At 30.8% G+C, this 22770-nt stretch overlaps 1 protein-coding gene across 2 annotated transcripts in view; it reads left to right on the top strand.

The window, feature by feature from the left end:
• LOC130901832 (tyrosine-protein phosphatase non-receptor type 9) overlaps positions 1-21860 on the top strand; it is a 42120-nt gene extending 20260 nt beyond the window's left edge. The window contains exons 4-9 of one of the 2 annotated variants that reach the window (XM_057813457.1): positions 4279-4549; positions 4829-5075; positions 6225-6421; positions 7144-7373; positions 8457-8664; positions 9862-21860. In XM_057813457.1, the coding sequence (XP_057669440.1) occupies positions 4279-4549; positions 4829-5075; positions 6225-6421; positions 7144-7373; positions 8457-8664; positions 9862-10091 (1383 nt within the window). In that variant the 3' untranslated portion in view covers positions 10092-21860. The remainder of the gene's footprint in view (positions 1-4278; positions 4550-4828; positions 5076-6224; positions 6422-7143; positions 7374-8456; positions 8665-9861) is intronic. The other variant, XM_057813458.1, reaches the window with a different exon arrangement.
• The last annotated feature ends 910 nt before the right edge of the window (positions 21861-22770 follow it).

Genomic DNA, 22770 nt, shown 5'->3' with positions numbered 1-22770 from the left:
ACATAAAAAAGCCATGAAAATCATAACATGCTTAATGCAATACTCAGAACTAGTTATGTTTCAATTCAGTGGAAATTAGCTGAAACAATACCTGAAAAAGCTGCTGAAGAAGTTACTTGAGTTTTCTTCCAATACTGGCTAAACTGTTGGAGAAACTATTAAAAACCATCTTAATCAAAAACAAGTTATTCTGAATCATACATTTGGAATCACGCAAGATGTGTAAGATAAAAAGTACTGCTCCGGGATATTGATCGATGTAATTCAGGTCTTTGATAAAGTTTGGCAATTGAAACTACTTTACCAAATCAGAAAATTACTTTTCCCAAATTATCTCCTTATTTTCAAATCCTACCTCGAAAATCGGTATTTCATGGTTAGGTACCAAAACAAAAATTCAACGATTCGTCTAATCGACCAAGTGTTCCACAAGGTAGCGTTTTGCTTCCGCTACTAGATCTTCTACATGCAGCTTATTTCCCACATCAGAGAACACACTTAGTGCAACATATGATGCTGCGTTACTAGCTTCATACCGAGATCCTTAAATTGCTAACATCTTCAAGTTGAGGTCTTAAACTTTTCGGACAATTCTCGTATATATTACCTCGGAAAGAAAAATATCTGTTCGTGTGTCAAATTTATTTACTTTCCTTTTTTAGTTGTTATAATGAATTGAAATTCTTTGTTCATTAATCAGTGGTTGAATCGTCACAATACACATTTTTATCGCTGGAAATTGTGCCACATATTTCTCAGCATAAAACTTTCTTTATACACAAATTGTGGTAAAAAACAAAGGGAACTCTTCCGGAAATTAAAATTCTGGGTCAACCGAGCTGTTATTTCTATTTCTCTTAATTTCAAATTAGGTAACAACGTTTCACTGAAAGATACGAAGTATTTAGATAACGAAAGATACACCAATACATTACAGAAGAATATATTAATGTATAAATTTTTTGAATTATTTCACCGTCAAAAAATGCTGAAAAAAGCATAAGGTGTAGACAAACCCAGTATGGACTTTGAAAGCCTTTGCAGTCTCATCGATAACTAGGTTTTTTCTTATTCCATACTACATTTTTGCACTGTGCAGTAACTAAAGCTATACAAACAATATAAATAGTGTGGAAATATGTTTGAAAATATAATTTTTTTTCTTATTCTAGAATGCGCTTTGTGGATGAATACTTTGGGAATACAAAATTGCAATAAAACGTATTTTATAAGTATCTACAAATTTGGGAAACTGTTTACCAATTACGAAACTCATAAACACACAAATATAAACAGATCCTCGCATTAAAAAAATTCTGTATCATCAACGGTTTAACTACAGGCTTGTTTGAATTATCTTTGAACTGACTAATAAAAAATCGTATCGATGACTAATTAAAAAGGAATCCAATTGCTTTTAGTGGTATCAAAATATTTTGATAAAAACCGCAATTACACCGAAACGCCATTAATATTAAAAAATACCTAAAATCAAGACAATTTTCAACATAAAAACATGAACAAACCTCACTCTTTTTAATATATATTCCTAGGTTTTGGATATCTATGAATTCATCATCGGGGACTGAAATTATGGTTAAAATATAATGTGTATTGTATATAAATTTAGAAATATCCAAAAATTAATTATGTTAATTAAATGACATTGTTGGAATCTTAGTTTTTTAATAAAATAGTGAATTATATGATTCAAAAAACAACTTTCAAAATGACACTAGATGTAAATATTGTGTTTGTTGAATTTTATAGAATTCTTTTGCTTACAAAATTATATTCCGTCAAGTTTTAAATTTCGTTGAATTAAGCTATAATGAATGACGTTGAATTCCTATACTAACTTTTAAATGTTTAACAATATTATTAACATAATTTTGATTTATTATATCAACCTTGTCCTCGCGTCGGTTCAACTAAATTTATGTTGGCTTTTTATGACTTTTGAGGTTAATAATCACCAAAACAACATATATTTTTCGAAATGATCAGTATATTAATAATGAAAACTGATTTAAATAATCTTAGACTTACACCAATCGGAAATACAGGGTGAAAAATAAACGACATCTCCTGGAATACTAGATTTATTATATATTATATATTATATATTATTATATATTAGATAATTATTATATATTATATATTATACACAATTATATATACTGTATATAACGAGCGGTTTCTTATTGGGAACGTGGCAATGAAACACCAGTTTCATGTGGACTAACTTTAATATATTTTCCGAGCATTTGAATACTTATGTATTCATCGTGTAGGAAATAATTAATTAAGATTTTCGGTAGATTTGAATCGTATTAATTCTTGTAAAAATTTGAAATTCATAGGTTACAAAATTCAATATTCAAATTACCATTGATAGGAATATTGATTAATTGAAATATTTCATTTAATCAATAAAACAATCAATTAATTATTTCCCAGACTTATTCGGAAGCTCGGAAAATATATTAAAGTTAGTCCAGTTTGGTGTTTAATTGTCACGTTCCCAATAAGAAACCGCTCATAATATAGCCGGCAAAGACTTCTTTACAATTTACTGTATATAACTATATAAAACTATTTTATATCACTAATAACTATCCATATATCTATTTTCTTTCATGGCTTTTGTTTATGATTATATGAGATTAATCTTAAACAATTCACGATTTGTTAACATTAATTCCTAAACTTTTAAATGCCTAACAATATTTTGAACGTAATTTTGGTTTCTATCAACTTTGTCCTCGCGTCGGTTCAACTCAGTTCATATTGACCTTAATAAGTACCGCATAACGACATTTGTTTATTTAAAACTTATGGTAAAATATGCGATAGTGCGACAACATTTTCACTTTTTTAGAAAACGGCAGTTTAAGTAGTTAAAACAAGATCCAATTTTTAGTAGGGAAAATTATACTAATTAGGATATTAGGAAACCGAAAACGTAATTTTAGTAGATTACTTGCAAAAGGGATCCACAGTAATGGGTCCGCAAATAGCCAATTATATCAATAAGAAAATGTGTTAATAATAATGGAGTCTGTAAAGAAAAAAGGGATCGGCCCTCGTATATGTAGTTTTCTTATTATAATCATTCTTACTCACATTTTAATTGATCATTAAAAAAATCATCATATTTTAATTACTCTGTATTTTACAACTGAATTACTGTTTTGAACATTAAAATTAGAAATAAACAAGATCTATTATTAAAAACTACGACTCTATATTTGCGAGTATTTTCACCTAATATTAATTGTTTGCCAAAACGAAATATATTAAGACTCTTAAAATCAAGAGTGTGTTAATTGCTGCTATTTAATGCAATATACGGAATTTAGAATTCATAAAATGAACATCTGTTCAAAAGTTTATGATATTGATTGAATTCGACTCTAAAAGCAAAAAAAAAAAAATGGTATTTCTTAAAGGGGAATATTCAAGTACGAGTACTTCCGATAATTAATTATCATTAAAAAAGAATTGAAAATGATGTATGGAACTTGATTTCGATTTTTTCATATTTTCCACATAAAAGACATTATATAGAAAAATGGGTTTGTCAAAACTTTAAGTTGAAAATTAATTTAATCTGTCAAGCAGGTTCAAAATTCGGAAAAAAAAAATTGAAAACGAGAATTTTTTGACAACACATTATAGGTGGGTCACGTTAATAAGCTTTAGTTTAACGTTAGTCTCTGAAGACGAAAACTTGTTTATCGAAACTCGCGTCAATCAGTGTTGGTGTAGTGTTTCAAGTATTTTAACCCTTGTAAATTAAGACTACATTATCTACGGTTCCTCTAAATGTATACAGATAGTAAACATTATTTTCATTTCGTTACTTCGCACAAATTCCCGTGTTAGTGAATTTACTTTTTGATTGCTTATCTTACTGAAGAATCTTGATGTTTTTGATTAGATAAAATTGTATCAGTACTTGCTATCAACCAAGCATCGAAAAGAACTTCCTGGAAATGGTTTACAAACGATACCTAAAGAACACAAAACGTATAACGGTAACTGTGCGGTTGGAACACGTAATTTCTATTGCGCAAAATCGTCACCGTACCAAAACCAGCTCTTTAATCGGTTGGAACGAACCTATTATGAATTGATGTTCCATTTTACCATCACCCAATTACTTAATCTAGAAAGTGGCTCAATCAGAATATTTCCTATCACGGGATTTTTATTTTCTCAAGTAAAATTTTGACTTGATATAAATAGATTTTTTTGAGTTTTTTCTTATTTCAGGGTGGCTATCCTGCCAAATTAAAAAAGGTGCTAATCGTTACTGCACCTCTATGGTTTAAAGCGCCATTTAAAATTCTTCGATTATTTGTTAGAGAAAAGTTACGGGAGAGGGTATACACAGTATCAGTGGCTCAATTGTCGAGTCATATCCCTAGGGAATCTCTACCCACCCAACTGGGAGGCTCCCTAGTCCTGGACCATAATGGATGGCTGTCGCACTGTGTACTGTCAATGACTAGTACCAGACCAGAATCACCGATTTCAAATTATGGTAAGTATATTTCAGTCTTCTAAGCTATTTCATGGCTGCTGCACCAAATGTACTCTTTTCTTTCTTTGTCAATACCTAATACCTTTGAACACTTTCATTTTTTTTTTCTTTGGAGATTTATTTTTTATTTATGAGCCTATAAGTACTGAAAAAAAAAATGATCAGGATACCTTTGGACCGTATGAAGTATCTCATTTGAAAAAAATGACACTTCATATACATATCCATAACTGACTATCTAATAATGCTACTCGAATTCTAATTTATTTTTTGCTTTAGAAGGTAAAACGCCGTCGCCCCAGAAACGTACATCTGCCCCAAGCGACATTGATATATCTGGATCTGGAAACGGCGTCGATAGTTGGGCCGAAGAAGCGAACCTGAATCCTCCAAGTAGCGCTTCCAGTGGTTTCTCTGATGATGATTCTCTTCATGGAGATGGAGCCGCTCTGACGGCGATGCAATTAGTTGATTACGTTAGAGATAGAGGACGATCTGGCTTGATGCAGGAGTACGCCGAAATCAGGTTAATATTATTAATCAAAAAGTCGTTATAGGTACATCGATAAAATTCCGTCAAAATGCAATTTCATAATTTTTGTGGTTAATTTTTTTGTAGTGGGTCTTTCAGTCGAGGTTATATCCAGCAATCGTAGCACTAGGCTACAGTTTATGCTTGTAATGACACAATTTACTGTACCAAAAGCGTTGGTACGATAAGAATAACTAGAGAAGACCTGAAGAAAATCGTAATAAGGGTGACAAGTACTGCTTTACAGCAAAAACGTTAGCTTCTTATCGAGATGCCGCTTCTTCTTTCTTTGTTTAACCGGCGCTACGGTCCATTGAGAATATGGTGCTTCCAACTTCAAAACCCTAGCTGGATTAGGTCCGCCTCGACGTCGTCCGACGTGGTTTTCCTCTCAGTTGCCGTCCTCTAGGAACCCCATACATGGCTCTGCGCGGGTATCGATTAGAAGGCATACTCTCCACGTGTCCAATCACCTCAGACGTGCCCTCTGGAAGAACTAGTATAGCTCAGCATTCCTCCGGATCCTCCACGCATCGTTCTCGCCAACATGCCAAAAAAATCTTTTCAAAAATGTTACGTTCCCAGCAGTTCAAAATCCATTCACTTGGCGTCGTCATAGTCCATGCGACTACGGAACGTATTATTGTCAAATCGTGAACTTTGACCTTCGAGAGACTCCTCTTGTTGTCACGTCATTATCTTCATTCATTAAGGCCACAAGATATTTGAAATGGTGCCACACATGGAAGCGACGTTCTCTGAGTTAGAACGTGGTTTGGGAGTTTTTGTTCATTGATTTGGAGTCCACTTGCTTCAACTGCTCGTTCGAACTCCTCCTGGAAGAGCCAAAGTGGTTCAACATCATCAACATAGGCGAGGAACTCTGTGAGCCTATTGCAAATAGTTGCTTAGCTCGGATACTCCTTGCGGTACCTTCTAGTGAGAAATTGAACAGTGTTGTCGCTAGTGGGTCTCTCTGAGGCAAATAAAAACTGTGCATTCGCCACTGATTGGGGCTATATGAAAAGCTGAGGTGTACATTTCCAGCTTAGCTCTAGCACATGAGGCACAATTAATCTTTTAATTCATATTGCAGTCCAAGTCACTTTTTTAATGAAAGAGAATTGATTATTTTTTTTTAAGGTCTAGACCTCCCGATGGAACGTTCAACATAGCCAAATTAAAAAATAATTTACCCAAAAACAGATATACCGATGTGCTGTGCTACGACCATAGTCGAGTTATTCTTTCCGAATTGGATAATGATAAAGATAGCGATTATATTCATGCCAATTTCGTAGATGGGTATAAGCAAAAAAATGCCTTTATCAATACGCAAGGTAAATGTCATGTTTTATTTATTTTTGTTTTTAGAAAATTAAACTTAATAGATTGTGTGTACTTTTTCTTGACGTAACAAATCTATAGATTCCATATTTATTATCCTGTAATGACCAATAGATAACTTTGTCAAATTCATGTGAAATTTATAAAGTACCAACTTTCAAAACAAAAAACGTTTTTTAATTTCCGATGCCATCATCAGACACCTTTACAAACCGAATTCATCACTTTAGCTATCTTGGGTTCCCTATTATGAATAAGTCCGTATAAAGTGATTAATTTATCGCATTGTCTGCACAATTTTGGTATCAAAAGGCCGGTCATTATGGATAATAGCTATTTAATCACAATGACTGTAACAGTAACTAATACAAATTGTACTCTCAATAAGTAGTGTGACTAACTAAAATAACTTTCTGTTGCACATTAAAAATGACTTGTTTCAATTCACACCACACAAAAACTAGTGCAAAGGAAAACCTCTTGTGGTACAAAAGTAACTTTTTATGCAACAACTTGTTTGCCGTAATTAACTCAAAATACATTTTTTCGGACTTGTCTCTCTTCTCACGAGCATAAGCGAATTATCTTTCATAAAGCTTATAAATCTTATTGTGTCTTCCAATTCATTTTTCTAGTAGCTATCGATTTACCAGTACTCCCTTTCGAATTCGTTACTGTTTCCTTTGAAGTGTATATTTGTAACTATTAATTTTAGGGCCCTTGGCAAAAACAACTCCAGACTTCTGGCGTATGATATGGGAGCAACACGCGTTGCTTATAGTAATGACAACTAGAGCCATGGAAAGGGGGAGGCCGAAATGTCATCAATACTGGGAACCTGAAGTGGGAGGAGAAGTTACCTACGGACAATTTCTGATTAAAACTGAGGCTGTAGAAACTGATAAGGACTATACCGTAACCACTATAAATTTAACAAACATAAAAGTAAGTTTACAGATTTTTTGGTGTAATTTTGCAATTACAGGTTTAATGACCACTTCCAGTCCAATAAGGAAAAACTCAAGAGACTAGAAAAATTCATAGGATGAAACTATTGTCTTCAAAAATTTCCTTTCTCATCAAGAAATTTTAGTGAAGATCATGGAAGAGTGATAGATTATTCAGTATCAGTTGAAATCATATTGTTATGAACATAAGTGCAGGAAGTATCCTAAGTAACACATCACATTAAGTTTGATATAAAAAAAGAGCCAAGAAAACTAACAAAACGTTATCTATTTATAGTGATAACTAGTTTTTCTATTCACCACTATTGTCTTTCTAATTCGAGTTCGAGTATGTTCTTCTTTCTTTAGACAAGAATTCACGCCCACCCTTCAAAAATTACCAATAATTAGCAATCTTTCGTTCATATTCTGCCCCCATCTTCATAGTAAGATCTCATAACGAGAAAATAAAAACTTGGAGAAGTAGTCAGTCTTTGTAAACCAGTAAAAGTAGTAACTACGAACAAGATCGCATACCGCTGCTCTTTTACCAAAAATACCGTTCAAGTTACATATTCCTAATAATCTTTACAATTCTAATCAATAAACTATTAATCTGATATTAATTTATTCGGTTAATCCCAAATCCCTTTAAATCTAAAATAAGTTGATGATTAAAAACAAATAGTACTTTCAAATTCTTTTTAGATTGAAATTTTTGCTTTTTGATCGCTTTTTATTTTTTTTGCAAACGTTAGTTATTTTTAAAATCGAATCTCATCTTTGTTTTTAACAAATTATGTTTTTTTAATGTAAATTTTTAAAAACCGTCAAGCTACAATCCAAAGTTTCTGTACATACAAAAAAAAACAGCAAAAAGTACAAGAATAATCAGCGAAAGAAACAAGTAAACTAAAACTGAGAACAGAACAAGCAGGTCACGCAATGATATCAAGAACATAACCTCAAAATGTGAAACGTTTTCCTATATATTTAACGCTTTTGGATTAGGTCATTGGAAAAAATAATAATTTGAATTAGAACCATGGTGTGTTATAATTTTCTCATTTTTTTCTTTTAGACCGAGGAAACTCGTGAAGTTTCTCATTGGCAATTCACTTCTTGGCCGGATTATGGAGTTCCTCATTCGGCAAAAGCCATGTTGGAATTTTTGGAACGTGTAAGAAGAAAACAGGCCAGTATGGTAGTTTCTTTAGGTGATACTTGGGCAGGTCACCCTAGAGGACCGCCTATTGTTGTGCATTGCAGTGCAGGTATTGGCCGTACAGGTTAGTTGAAAAATAACAACCTTGTAATAAACTCCTTTGATTAATGTACATTTTTTATATGCCTCGTTGATTTATTTGAGAGAACTTTGAACTCACAATGTGCTAAATTCTTTCACTCCTGTCAATTATGTCACATTACAGTGTGTCGCATTTAATATGAAGAAAACGATAGTGTCTTTATTCAAAAGAATAAATAATATATATATATATATATATATATATATATATATATATATATATATATATATATATATATATATATATATATATATATATATATATATATATATATATATATATATATATATATATATATATATGTATATATATATGGCTCGTCAAATTCAAGGAATCAGTTGTCTTGAACTTTTCCAACCCCATGTATGATATCACTCATGATAAAATACATGTTCTTAATTCATTTTAATTCGATATATACCTCACCTTACGAATTGACGCTTCGGTCTTTGAAGAACCTTGTCCGTCGACACGACTGTCTCCCATTCTTCTCGATGTTGTACTTTTCTCCGCCATTTTCGGACGTCTAATCCATTTAGGTCCTATTCTACGTCGTCCTGCCATCTAATGCGTGGTCGTTGTGGTAGTATGTGGCCTTCCGGCTTTTACCAGTATGCAAGTTTGACTCCTAAATCTTCCGGCGTCCGTTTGATGTAACCAAGCCATCGTAGTCTCGCACTTTTACTACCAGGATGAGTTCTTCATAAAGCTATAGATATGATAAATATCCCTTATTTTACCTTCCATTAACGTATCGTCTCGGATTAATTAAATTTCTAGTTATTATTGTATTCATTAAGATTTATTACCCAAGCAGTTGTACACTGACGGCTTCTAATAGGAGCCAACGTCATAGTTGAATAATTCCAAGTGTCCATTAGACACAATGAGACGGTTGTTGGTTAGATATTAAAAATTAAAATTTTGGTTATTAAGTAACAAAGTAATTTGTATACAAAGAATATGATCAACCATCATTGGTTAATACGAAGATACATTACACTTGCTTTTTAATTGCAACCCATCATTCTCCTTCAACAAAGTTTATTGATTTGTAAGAAAAATGTACCAATTAATCGACTTTATAATAGTCAATCCCAGACATTTATTTTCTGACATTATTGGTCTTAATAATTTATAACCCAATAAGATTTATCTTTATCTATATTCTTTTTACAGGTACATTCTGCACTCTAGACATTTGTATCTCCAGATTGGAAGATGTAAATACTGCTGATATCCGAGGTACAGTAGAGCGGATAAGATCACAACGAGCCTATTCCATCCAAATGCCTGACCAGTACATATTTTGTCATTTGGCTCTTATAGAATATGCACTTATGAAAGGCCATCTTCAAACGGCCGATCTCACTGGTTTCGACCAAACCGCCGAAGAGGATTCCGATTAAGAAAACGAAGGATGAGAACAGAATTTAGGTGTACATTTTCTTTAACTTTTTCAATGGACCATGCACCTGGTTACTTTCCACTAATTTGTAATTGACAAGAAAAGTTGAAGATTTTATTTGGTGGCTTTTTTTATCCAGCCACTTAGATTGTTATTAGAGAAAAATCCTGGATTTCTGCCAGTTATTATTTATTAATCCTACATGTAGTTATTAGAATTTTAAAAAAATATTTAAAGTTAATGGTCGGTTAATTTTCGTTTATCTAGAAACTAAAGTACAATAGAAATATGTTATAAAATTGAAAATATTGTCGTTTTATAATTAGTGCTTTCAAATGGACCTAAAAAAATGAATGAACATGAAAATAAGTTTTAGCTAAAAACTGTAAGTCTCCCAATGAATATCGCAACATGTATGGCACAGAGGGGTGAAATTTGCTTCATTATGTAACGCGAAAACTTTGGATATTATTCTGTTGAAAGGTGACGAAAATTTTTTTTTCAAATCTCATTAAAATCTCAGATTCTTTAACTCATTTATCAAACTAAAAGCTTGGTTTTTATGATAGTGTTGTTACTGGCTACTGCCCACAGCAGGGATGGGCAAATACTTTTAAGCCCGGGCCAAAATGAATTTTTTTTTTTTTTGATAAAAACACTATAAGTATCATTTTAAAGGATTCGGACAGAAAAATTTGACAATTAATAAAAGATAATAGTAATAATAAATTGTCTTACTTAGGTGTATATGCGACAAATTTGTGCCCAGTTAAATATGTTACGTAATTTTTGAAGAAATATGATCAATTATATTAAATTAATGGTTATTAGATGAATTAGTTGATGAAAGATTTTATTTTGATGTTTATTCATATCTTAAAGATACAAATTGTTTTATTTTGATCATAGTTATTACATTTTTATATTTTAATAACATTTTGTAATTGTAATAGTGAAAAGAATTAAAAAAAGAAAATAACAAAGATGAAACGTTGAAAAAGAATAGTTTTAGTTAATGCGAAACGTGAAATCTCGAATATTATTTCTTCAAAATTTGGATCGAAATCACTTGTAGAAATCCTTAATACCGAGTGTAAATTTTCTTCAATAATTTGTAAGCGATATTTATTTTTCGTAGAAATCATTAACAAAAAATACACTGCCGACAGAAAATTTCTGGAAAAGATTAAAATTTATTAAAACAATGAAGTAATGCTACAAAACAAGAAAATTTACTTACCTTCAAAGTAATATAATTATGTGGCGTCAATGAATACATAAAATAGGCAATCTTCGGAAGTCCTCAAGAACAGCTCCGATTTTGATGTTTTTTTTTTAAGTTTGTTTTTTTATATTCTTTAAAATCAGAAACCTCTTGGAGTGGAGACGGAACTACTTATCTTGTTTAAACAATATCTGTGATATTTATGCACAAAAAAATTTCTACTATACAATATCATACTTGTAAATATATTTTATGAATGTTATAAACAATTACCTATAAGTTTGTTCTGTGTAGTAATGACATGGAATTAATTTGTGGACCAAAATATAAATTTTTTATTGACCATAGAAAATTCATTATTTTATATATAAAACAAGTACATTTAATTTTCATTCTCATTTCGCGTTTCGGAGACTTCTTCATCTTCTTCAAGTGGTGGGTGGTACTGCAGTCATTTCCACTGAACTGCATCCTGTTTTGCAAGAGCAAAATATCAATTTTAAAACGTTGTTAGGTGCTGTAGGTTGTGTCATTTTGATCTGTTTTAAATAATTCACAGTTGAAATTTTTGCAAAATACATATCAGATCTTCTAGCATTATGGTTTTGTTTGTATGCTTTAAAATCTTCTTTACTTAGCTCTTGTGATAATCTACTCATTTTTTGTAAATAAATTTCACTACATTTCGCATAAGGAAAGTGTCTTGCAGCATGGAAAAATCGTATCATTAACTCTGCAGTTTTTAAATGTAAGTCCCAATCTCCCATCCTCTCTGCAGCTATAAGAACTTTGAAAAGTGATACCATATGGAAGTACGTAATCCACAATTTACATGTCTTTCCCCTTTATTCAAATTCAAGTATTTTATTTTCTATCTCATTATAATTAAAAGAATAAAATAGTGAAGAATCTTTAAAACCTTTTCATTATTTTTCAGCTCTTCAAAAATGATTTTTGAAAGTGCTTACTGTACTAAACTGTGAGCACGCATGGCTCTTGAATAATTATGTCCTGATAACATTGCCGAGGTTGTATTAAATTCTCCGGGGTTATAATACTAATTCCTCCAAGATTATGGAAAGTTCCTGTACCAGTCAAAGTTGCGGTATTAAAATCTGCATTGTCAAAAATGGACAAATGGATTATTATTTAGTACAGCAGAATCTTGATAAAGTGCTGAAGCTTCATATAATTGTACTTCATGATGAGATGAACAGAAACCTAAAGCATGACATAGTTTATGACTTTTCTGGAGTCAAATTTTCTGTGTAATGTTACATTCAAGCCAATTTGAAGGGGTGATAAAAAATAACGTGGTTTCACACCAGACAATTGCTTGTGCGATTGATGTTTTTTTGTCAAGTTTATTATCAGACCTTGAATTCTTTCATCAGGTAGGGACTACCTAAGCAACAAAAAGGTCAATTTCCTATTGTACAAATAGTACCTATACCTCACAAAGCTTTCTAATGCAAAATTAAATATTATATACATATATATATATATATTATATATTATTGATATATTAAGAAAAATATACTAAAGATATTTTCGTCCACATATGTGTAAGCAAAAAGAAGTATTTGTAGCGTATGCAGGTAACACATGTTTATTTTATTTTAATATTAAATTATTGTTAAAAACTTTTTTGTAACAACTATTTGTTACAATAAGATTAATATATGGAGATTTTTTACAAAAAAATAGAGACCAAACTGAATTTTTCATATAAGTGTCATTGATATTGTTTAAACAATATAAATAGTTCCGTCCCCGCTTTAAGAGGTTTTTGATTTCAAATATAAAAAAAAAATTAAAAAAAAATTCATCAAAATCGTAGCTATTCTTGAGGACTTCAGAAGCAAAGCTTCATTGACGCGACTATAAGGATGACGATTTTATTTTGTTTTCCACAAACAGGGACAGGGACGAAAGACACAGTTCGTAAACGAACATAGTGTTTTCGTTATAGATCAAGTTAACGTGTTTATGTATCATATTTCAATTAAAAAATAAACAAAAAGCTTGTCCAGAAACTTTCCAGCCACCATAGAAAACACTCGTTTTAGTGAAAATTTTCTTTGAAGAAGATACCAGAATCCTAGGAATAGTAGACTGGAGAGCAAAATTCAAAAGCAGAAAAGAATGAAGAAAACTGACAAACGAGGTCAGAATCTACAAAAAATTACAACAAGGGAATAATCCACCCCAATAAAGGGATATGTAGACGCCCCAAGCGTTAGCCATAATCCAAGAGATTAAACAGCATGATGATGATATTATAATTTCATTAGTCACTTCAAGATCACCAATTTTTGAATATTTATTGATAAGTTCCATAAAAAACTTATTAAATATTACTCTAGCAAAACAGGGCACTAACTATCATAGAGCTGTTTATCTGATCTGATTTTTATTGTTTTATTTAAAAAGATACAGAAATCCCGGATTTTACTTGAAAGATTCTAACATATCGCTTAACTGTAATTTCATATATTTTAGTATATTTCATTCAAGACGATGTAAATTTCATATTCATTTTATATGTGTAATCAGTATATGATTCACATCTTGAAGAAATATATCAAGAATATAAGAAAGCAGTGCAGCGTTATTCTAGCGCAAAAGTTTTTTCCCAATAATTCTGATGAGTCGTTCCATCTAAAAAAATCACTGTTTTTCATAATTGAACTTAGCATTCTCACATATTAAAGTGTTTATTCATTTGAACACACTGTTTACACTACCACTACACCAACACTCATAATTCACTGTCTTCCAATACTGAAGGTAAACAGTTTATCTTCAGTCTTTGAAGACGATAATTTGTTTATCGAAACGCTAATATCAGACAGTGTAATTTTTTATTATTGGTGAAGTGGTAGCGTAAACAGTGTGTTCAGTACGAATATCACCAATGTTTCCAGATATTTCAACTTAGTTGCTTCTTCATTTGATTAGTAATGATTATTCACTTATATTATCTACCGACATCTGTAGATCAATAGGGTGTTAGGAAGAAAGCTAATAATGTAAAAAATTACATTGTATATGTTAAATTTACTTGATAATCAATAAAACCCATCCTATTTATGCTAATTTTAAATTATAGTTAAACCATAAATGATTGACAGTTTATAATTTATTCAACAGGGCTTGGTATGTAGAAAAAAAATCTCATGGTCAATTCCTTCCTACCAGGTCCTTGAGGGTCGTTTCTATTTAGCGGTTAATATATCAATGCTTTCTTCGGCCACCTGTTCTACTCCATCCTCATCACATATCCGTACCAGAGCAGTTGCTTAGTCTGTATTCTCTCTGAAGTCGTATATCTCTGTTCTTGATATTTTGCACGATCTTCTCAAGTAGTCTATTTCCACATCTCCTATCTATCCATCAGTTGCCAGCACTCTCATCCACATCTTTGTGCTTAACTTACTTTTTTCTGACCAAAAATTTTAGTAGCTTTTTTCTTTGTGTTACACTCACTATTCACATAACATTATTTACCATAAAATTTTTCAGTTTTATAGCACTAATAGTGCAATATAAAAGATTTTAGAATTTTTTGAGTTATGACATTATTTCAGCGGAGGTGCGATATGTAATATACATTATTTTGTATTTATTTTCAGAATTTGATGAACCTTTAATACAAATATAACGAAATAGTTTTGTTAACCAATAATTCTAACGATTATTTTTAACAATAAACTAAAAGTTAATAGTTTACCTGTTTACAAAACTATTTCCAAAGCTGACGTTCGAAAACTATATACCTGGATCAGTTTTATACATACATACATACGAAATAATCGGGTGGAAATATATCGAACGAATAAATAAAAAAATAACTCAGTACCTATATATTTTTTATGTTATCGAGAAATATTTAAAAGTCAGAATAGTGGTGTAATTTATACTGTGAATAGTACAAAGTGTTGACTTATTTTGCCTGGAATATATTTTTTATTCGATACATTTCATACACTTGACCTTATTATTTTTCTACGACTTTTGTTTCGTTAATTGAAACATTATTTTGTATATTGAATTTTATATCATTTACAAAATTGGGATAGTCTTTAATGCGGAGACCATAGTAAATGTAAACTTTATTTTTGCTACAAACAGGGGCGACCTAAATAGAATTAAATAAATTAATAGAAGACTATTAAGTTGTGCATATTTATTCTATATAATTCTAATCTACTATTTATTCATCCTTGTTGATTGATGGAGAGGTAAACATTAGAATAACGTATAAGAAAATTCTATATCCTTTAGTAAACTAGAACATTTTTATTATAAATTCTGTTTTACATGTTCTATTATACAACACAATTTTTAAACACTGGAGAAAATGGTGTGTTAAAATCACGAACCCATAAGGCTCAAAATTGATGTGTTTCGGTCGTCGGATAATATCATCCGTATAGTAATTTGCTACATAATCTTCTCATTAAAATAAAAACAAATTATGTTATTACCACAAACCCTGTAGGCTAAAAAATGACATATTTAGGTAGTTAGCAAAAGCGTCACTTTCGTAATGCGCGGTATAAATATTCGTGGTAAACGGGTCAAAAGGATTTTAAAGTGTTATAAGTCGACTTCATTGATAGCCCAGAGATTATTTGTTTGTAATTACTTTGTTGGTAATATGTATATTGTTATAATTTTGAAGTTTTGTTAAACTTTTTTTTGGCGCCTCTGATTGTAAGCAAAGATTCGAATGATTTCAAAATGTGTGTCGTGCGTTTTTTACATAGTTAAATGATAATAATTCAGTATAGAATAATTTCAATTCGTGGAAAAATATACCAGAAAAGAAATACTAGTTTTTTCATTTTTGGATACAAATATTTTGTTTTTCAACATTCAATTACTAAGTATTCCACTTGTTTATATATAAAGATAGATTAATAAGATCGTTGTTATTCAAGTTCCTGTGAAATGTGATTTTGTTTTCATTTGAAATCCAAATTTAATACCAGTGGAAAGGAAAAGTATAAATATAAGATAATAAACGAAAATAACCTATAAGAGAAACCATCCAATTTAATCGGGAAGTTAACATCCTTGTACCAAATGGAGACAAAATCGTAATACAAAAATTTATTCTACTATGTATAAATATTCCACGAGCCAACGGTTTTTTAAATTTGTAAATAATTGTTTTGAAAATGTGATCGAGAAACGTGTTTTGTGGTTAGTACGTGATTCAGTTAATAGTATTGTTTAAAGCTATTTTTCTAGGATATTCACTCTAGATTATTCATTAGAATATTTTTAAATCAATTTCCAACATATCTTCCTACCTGTGGGTCTGTTTTTCATTCATAAATTTTAACAGAAAGAATGCGCAAAGTAAAAAAAAATGAAAGCAACGACCGATTAACGGATACCGTCCTTTAATGTATAAAATTGTTTAGGATTGGAAAACACCGATTTTATACGACAGATACAGGAAACAATGTCTTTAAAACATTATTTTCTATACTAGTATGTTTTATAATCTATTCTTTTTCTTTTCTATTTAGATGAACACGAACAATTTCAAAACATTAGGTTTTAAAATAAGTTTTTTTTAATAATTTTTGCGAGAAAGATAAAATTTAACAAAATATTTAGATAAGAAAAGTTGAAACGTCAAAATATTTTGATAGAGGAACGTTGCCTAATTTTAGATACTTTTTTTAGTTGCGTTTTTTCCTAAGAAAAGAATATTTTGTAATTATTCTTCTATGTTTAAAATGTCGTGTTGCCTTATGAAAAAACGTGGTTGATGCAAACTAAAATATTTATTTCATATTTGAACAACGAGAAAAATTGGTTAAATTAAAGAATGACACTTTTCCAAATTAAAAAAAAGGTTCCCAAAATTTGTTACCCTATTTAAAATTAGGAACCTATTTTTCTATATCTATGGTCCTAGACCATAATATCTTCTATCCATTTCCAAACATTACTGTACCAAGTCTTCTTCTATTTCAGCCGGTAATACTGGTTTGCGACCCATTCGTTATATTTTATAAATAAATTTTATCTTCCAAAAATTATTAAAAACACTAATTTTAAAATAGAAGAGGCTTAAAATCAAGAACATTTGGATACATTATTATATCAAAAGGTCTAAGTATATAAGAAATTAAAGAAATATTATTATGATATGCTTACATATCTGTACATCATTTCTAAATACTCCAATTCACATTTTTATTTAACAGACAATTTTTTTGAAAATGGAATTTTTTCTATATCATCTATACCTCGGTTTTTCTCACCTTATTTATTTCTATGTAGTATCGTTATAACACGGCTTCAAAAAACTATGATTTGTGATATCTATGTTACGTCCAAACATCGAGAACGATTATTGAGCGAAAAAAATAACCGCAATGCGTTCTGGACGCTACCGAAACACCAGATACTAAAATGACATAATTTTCCGTTTTGTGTTCTTTCTTTATGAACTCGACGCTTCCTGGATGATTCAGTAAGATTATAAGTTAAGTAACAAATTCATTAAAAAAAAATTCCGAAAGGTTCAAATTGTTGCGCTACTTGATCAATCCATTTATGGAAACGTTTTCCAACGGAGAGGGAGGTGCGGTGAAGCATGTCAAGCTGCCCACTAAGAGTTTCAAATTCTTCTTCAATTGCAGTTCAGAGGTCGGGAAGGGTGCGTAATCCTCTTGTAAAAACGTGGTTCTTCAAAAAGCCCCACAAGAAGAAATAACAGATCGGTGTATGAGCTCTCTAAATCATCCAGAACGCGTCAAATCCCTTTTGAAATTTCTTTTAATAAATTCATTTTCACCTTGCATCTCTTAATTCAAATTTGTTACCTAACTTATGATAACGGTATATGAGCTTTCTAAATCATCCACGACGCGTCGACCCCGTTTGAGCATTGTTCACAACGCGTTGTGGTCAACAAGAACGGGGAAAAAGCGAAAAATTATGTCATTTCGGTAATTGGTCTTTCGGCATCGTTCAGAACGCGTCGCGTTCTTTTTTTTCGCTCAATGCTCGGGCGTAACATCTATTCTGTTTCTTCTTCTTTAACTGGCACCAAGGTCTTTTGAGAACTAAGGCCTTCTCAACAATCGACTGCCTATCCTTTCTGTGCCTCCAACGTCGAAACCCTAGCTGGATAAAGTCCGCTACAACGTCCTCCAACCAACGAAGGTGCGGTCTTCTTCTCAGTCGCCGTCTTCTAGGAACTCCATACATAGTTTTGCGCGGGTATCGATCAGAAGACATCCTCTCCACGTGGACCAGTCACCTATTGACGCGCTCCCTATTGTGTGCACTATATCAACCCTCACATTCACGCTGTGATTGATAGTAAATTATAGAAACGTAACTAAATCAGTGTAATTATGAATATTGGTGTAATGTGAATATCATCAACGATTCCAGAAATTTCAATTAGAATGTGGTGTGTTTTAATGCTACTCTACTATGATAAAGTTGATACTAAATCTTCAAAGAATTTTATTGAAAAATTCCTAAACGTTCTAAAAAGTGATAATTATTAACGTTTATCAGAGTACTTTTATGTTTGACTTTATTAATACTTTGCTCATTCTTATTTGACCTGTTTTATTGGACTTTATATTTGTAATGAAGTTAAATAGCTTGTTCATGTAGTTGAAGGTTGTTTCAATGACTCGATGATGATTCTATTAGTAATAACTACCCACTACTATTTGCTTGTCGGCATCCACTCTGTAATGTTATCGTTTGTGTATATAAATGATATAATTATTCATTCTTTTATGAAATTAGTATTCTTTCAACAATCTTCAATAAATTTTTAAAATTTTCATTGTAGAAAACGCTTGAAGTGGATAAAAAATGAGTATGAGATCTCTCCATATACTATCCTAATGTTTCTGGCGAGGAAAATATTGAGAATTTATGAAATTAGTATTCTTTCAACAATCTTTGATAAATTTTCAAAAGTTTCATTCTTATAATCGCTTAAAGTGGCTAAAAAATGAGTATGAGATCTCTCCATATGCTATCCTAATGTTTCTGGCGAGGAAAATATTGAGAATTTATGAAATTAGTATTCTTTCAACAATCTTTGATAAATTTTCAAAATTTTCATTCTTATAATCGCTAAAGTGGCTAAAAAATGAGTATGAGATCCCGCCACATGTTATCCTAAGGTTCCTGGCCAGGAAAATATTGGGAATTTATGAAATTAGTATTCTTTCAACAATCTTCGATAAATTTTCAAAATTTTCATTGTTATAATCGCTTAAAGTCGATAAAAAATGAGTATGAGATTCCGCCACATGTTATCCTGATGTTCCTGGCAAGGAAAATAATGAGAATTTATGAAATTAGTACATTTTCATCAGTTCTTGACAAATTTGGAGAATTATAAATTCATATAATAGCTTAAAGTTGTTGAAAAGCGAGTCTAAAATTTTATTTTCAATTGTACGCTCATATTTCGATATTTTGTTCAATAATGTAACTTTTTCATCTTGTGAAAAGTTTGCACTTCGCGGTTTCCTTTGCCTTAAAAAGAATATAGATTCAGGATACTGACGATATGAATCTACGATTTAAAGATACAACAAATGAACGTTTAAGTATTAGACATTAAAATGTATAACATACGTTCAATTTCAATACAATCTTCAGTTAAAGTGACATACGACATTAATGTGAGGCAATTGACGTAAATATTCAAATTGTAGTTCAGTTTTCGACAATTGACACTAGAGAAAAAGAAAAAGAAAGGTTTACTAAACCCAACTTAATCATAGAACAATCATCAACATAACCCCTCCTTAAATAATTGGACCGGTTTACAAAAGATTGGCTTACGTGTTAATTAATTAATGTTTATATTTGCCGCGCTAAAAATTATCATTAATCTTGTCTTTCAATGACTAAAACCATAGAATATATAGCTCCTCTGACTGACAGACCGAAGAACTAAACTAGACGCGCATGTGCAGTTAACAAGTATTGCCGCTCCGTTTGTACGACGTAGTAGGTTCGGTCAGGGTTCCCAACATAGTGGTTTCTCCCCCAAATTTAGAGGTAAAAATGTGGGATGAAATGTTCAAATATCGATATATAACATTGTAAACAATAAAATATGATGATAAGAACAACATATGATTATGGTTCGATCCACACTGCAACGGAATAGTGGATAATGCCCAACATTTTAACCATCCCCAAAAATTTTGAAGTTATTCAATGTCGATATGTATGATTTAAAAAAAAATGATGCTATCCAAAGGAAATTATTTATTGATTGTTTTTTTGTGATATTTTATTATTATACTGTTATTTACTAAAAAATTATTTATTTTATAAATGATAAAGGATTTTAGGGGGAAGTTGTACTAATTGTGGGGGTTTTTAATTGGGTAGATAAATTTTTGAGAGTTGGGAACACTGCGTTCGGTTTATGTCACTCTCGCTATCGCACTAGTGAACAATGGACAGTTGTGAAGGGAACTAGTTCGAGTAGTTTATCTATGGGAGCATTCTTACAACATAGTTTGTTCGCGAACTACACAAAACTAGTGTTGTCATGTACATATTCTATAATTCTATGAACAAGCTACATAACTACAATACGAATATGTTCATATCTTAAGGCACTAATAATTTACAGAATGTGTCTAGATAAATGTTTTTTCATATATAAATATATATATATTCTAATTATAATAAATGTATAATAAAAGTATATAGTTCGATACCTATATTGCAGAAAGTTTTAAAATAAAAATAAAATTTGCGAGTTGCAGTTTTCTGATAAAATTCTAACTCAAAATTAAATAATTTTAATTTAAAACTTATTGTATACTAAAGACTGTCCAATTTTATAATACAATATTTTTCATCTTAATTATTTAAAATTTATGGTACATTTTACCTAATGCAATTAACAGTAAGTTATGATTTGTGAAATATTGTATCAATAATACTAGTTTGAAAAACGGTATTGTGACTGAAACTTGAAATTTCTTTTATGTTTCAGTCAAACAGTGTATTGAAAAATAGAATTTAGGTTAAGTAACCGTCATCCTATGAGACTATATGGTTCCTGTAGAACTGCTTACTGCAAATAATGATAATATATTAGGGCATGGCCATCTAAAATCGATTAATTGATTACTCGAACCAAAAAAATCGATATATCGTACTGAATAGATTCAGTGAATCGATATATCACCTCTGAAAATCGACCATCAATGGCATGATGATTACTATACAATGGAACCTGATAATGGAAATATGGAAACTATTTTTTTTATATTTTGTATCAATATCTAATAAAACGAGTGCCAAATGGTATGTTGGAAAAATTTTTACAAATTGTAACTGAAGTGTTAATTACGTTATATAATTTTGCCGTTAGTGAACCCCCTAATTATTGAGAGTGATTTAATTTAAAAAATTATGTTGCTAAAGTATCATGTGACTATTTATAAAATTAAGTAGTATTGTAAATATTGTATTTTATTTCTTAATACATGAAATGCTTTTTAAAATAAATATTTTCAGTGTTTCATTTTCCTGCAAGATAAAATCTGTATCATTTCTACTTTTCTCAACAACTTAATTGATGACAATATCTACTTCAGATCAAGAAAATCATAAAATGACGGTATAGTATGAACAAGCAATTTTATTTTCAGTCAAAGTACAACGTAACTGATCGTAAACTTGAACCCTTTACAATTTTTTGTCAAGACATTCTGCTTAAAACTCTTAGAAAACTTGCCTTTATTCAATTACTATCACTGCAAATGTGTCTAATTTAGATATTTATCCGGAATTTAATGTACAAAATGTAAATGTAGGAAGTAAGTTCACAATGGTGAGATAGAATTAGAATATAAGGAACAAACAGTACACCAGTATCTATGGATAATGAAAATTTGAAGACCAATGGAATTTTCTCATTGCAGTTTCGCGATTTCGATTATTTCATGTCCATCTGCCTAAGTCTCGAGAGAAAGTGAGAGACTCCACTCACAGTAACAAGTTTAGTATAAATTGTTTTATTAATATAAATTTTTCACACTCGTAAATGAAGATAGAAGATTCAGAACAATTTAGGAAATTTTATCCGGATGTCTACAGTGCAATTATAAGCAGTGCAGTGATATCGATGTTGTTGGGATGAAATCTGGTACAATAAATTTTAAGGCCGAGAAAAATTTGCAAGCAAAGGTAAGCATAGTACGACGTAATTCATTCCTTCTCTGAACGTTAAATACATTAATTAATATTTTCAACTTGGTATTTTATGCAAAGTTATAGACATCACAATTTTAATTCAATTAGAGGCACAAGTATGATAAGCCACCCCACAACGATCATCATGAAACTCTATAGATAAAATGAAAGTCTAGTAATTTTTATAAGGTTAGGTTAGGTTAGGTTGTGTTAGAGATTGAAA

Source organism: Diorhabda carinulata, chromosome X (assembly GCF_026250575.1).
Source record: "Diorhabda carinulata isolate Delta chromosome X, icDioCari1.1, whole genome shotgun sequence".
Lineage (NCBI taxonomy): Eukaryota > Metazoa > Arthropoda > Insecta > Coleoptera > Chrysomelidae > Diorhabda > Diorhabda carinulata.
This window is presented reverse-complemented; position numbering and strand designations above follow the sequence as displayed.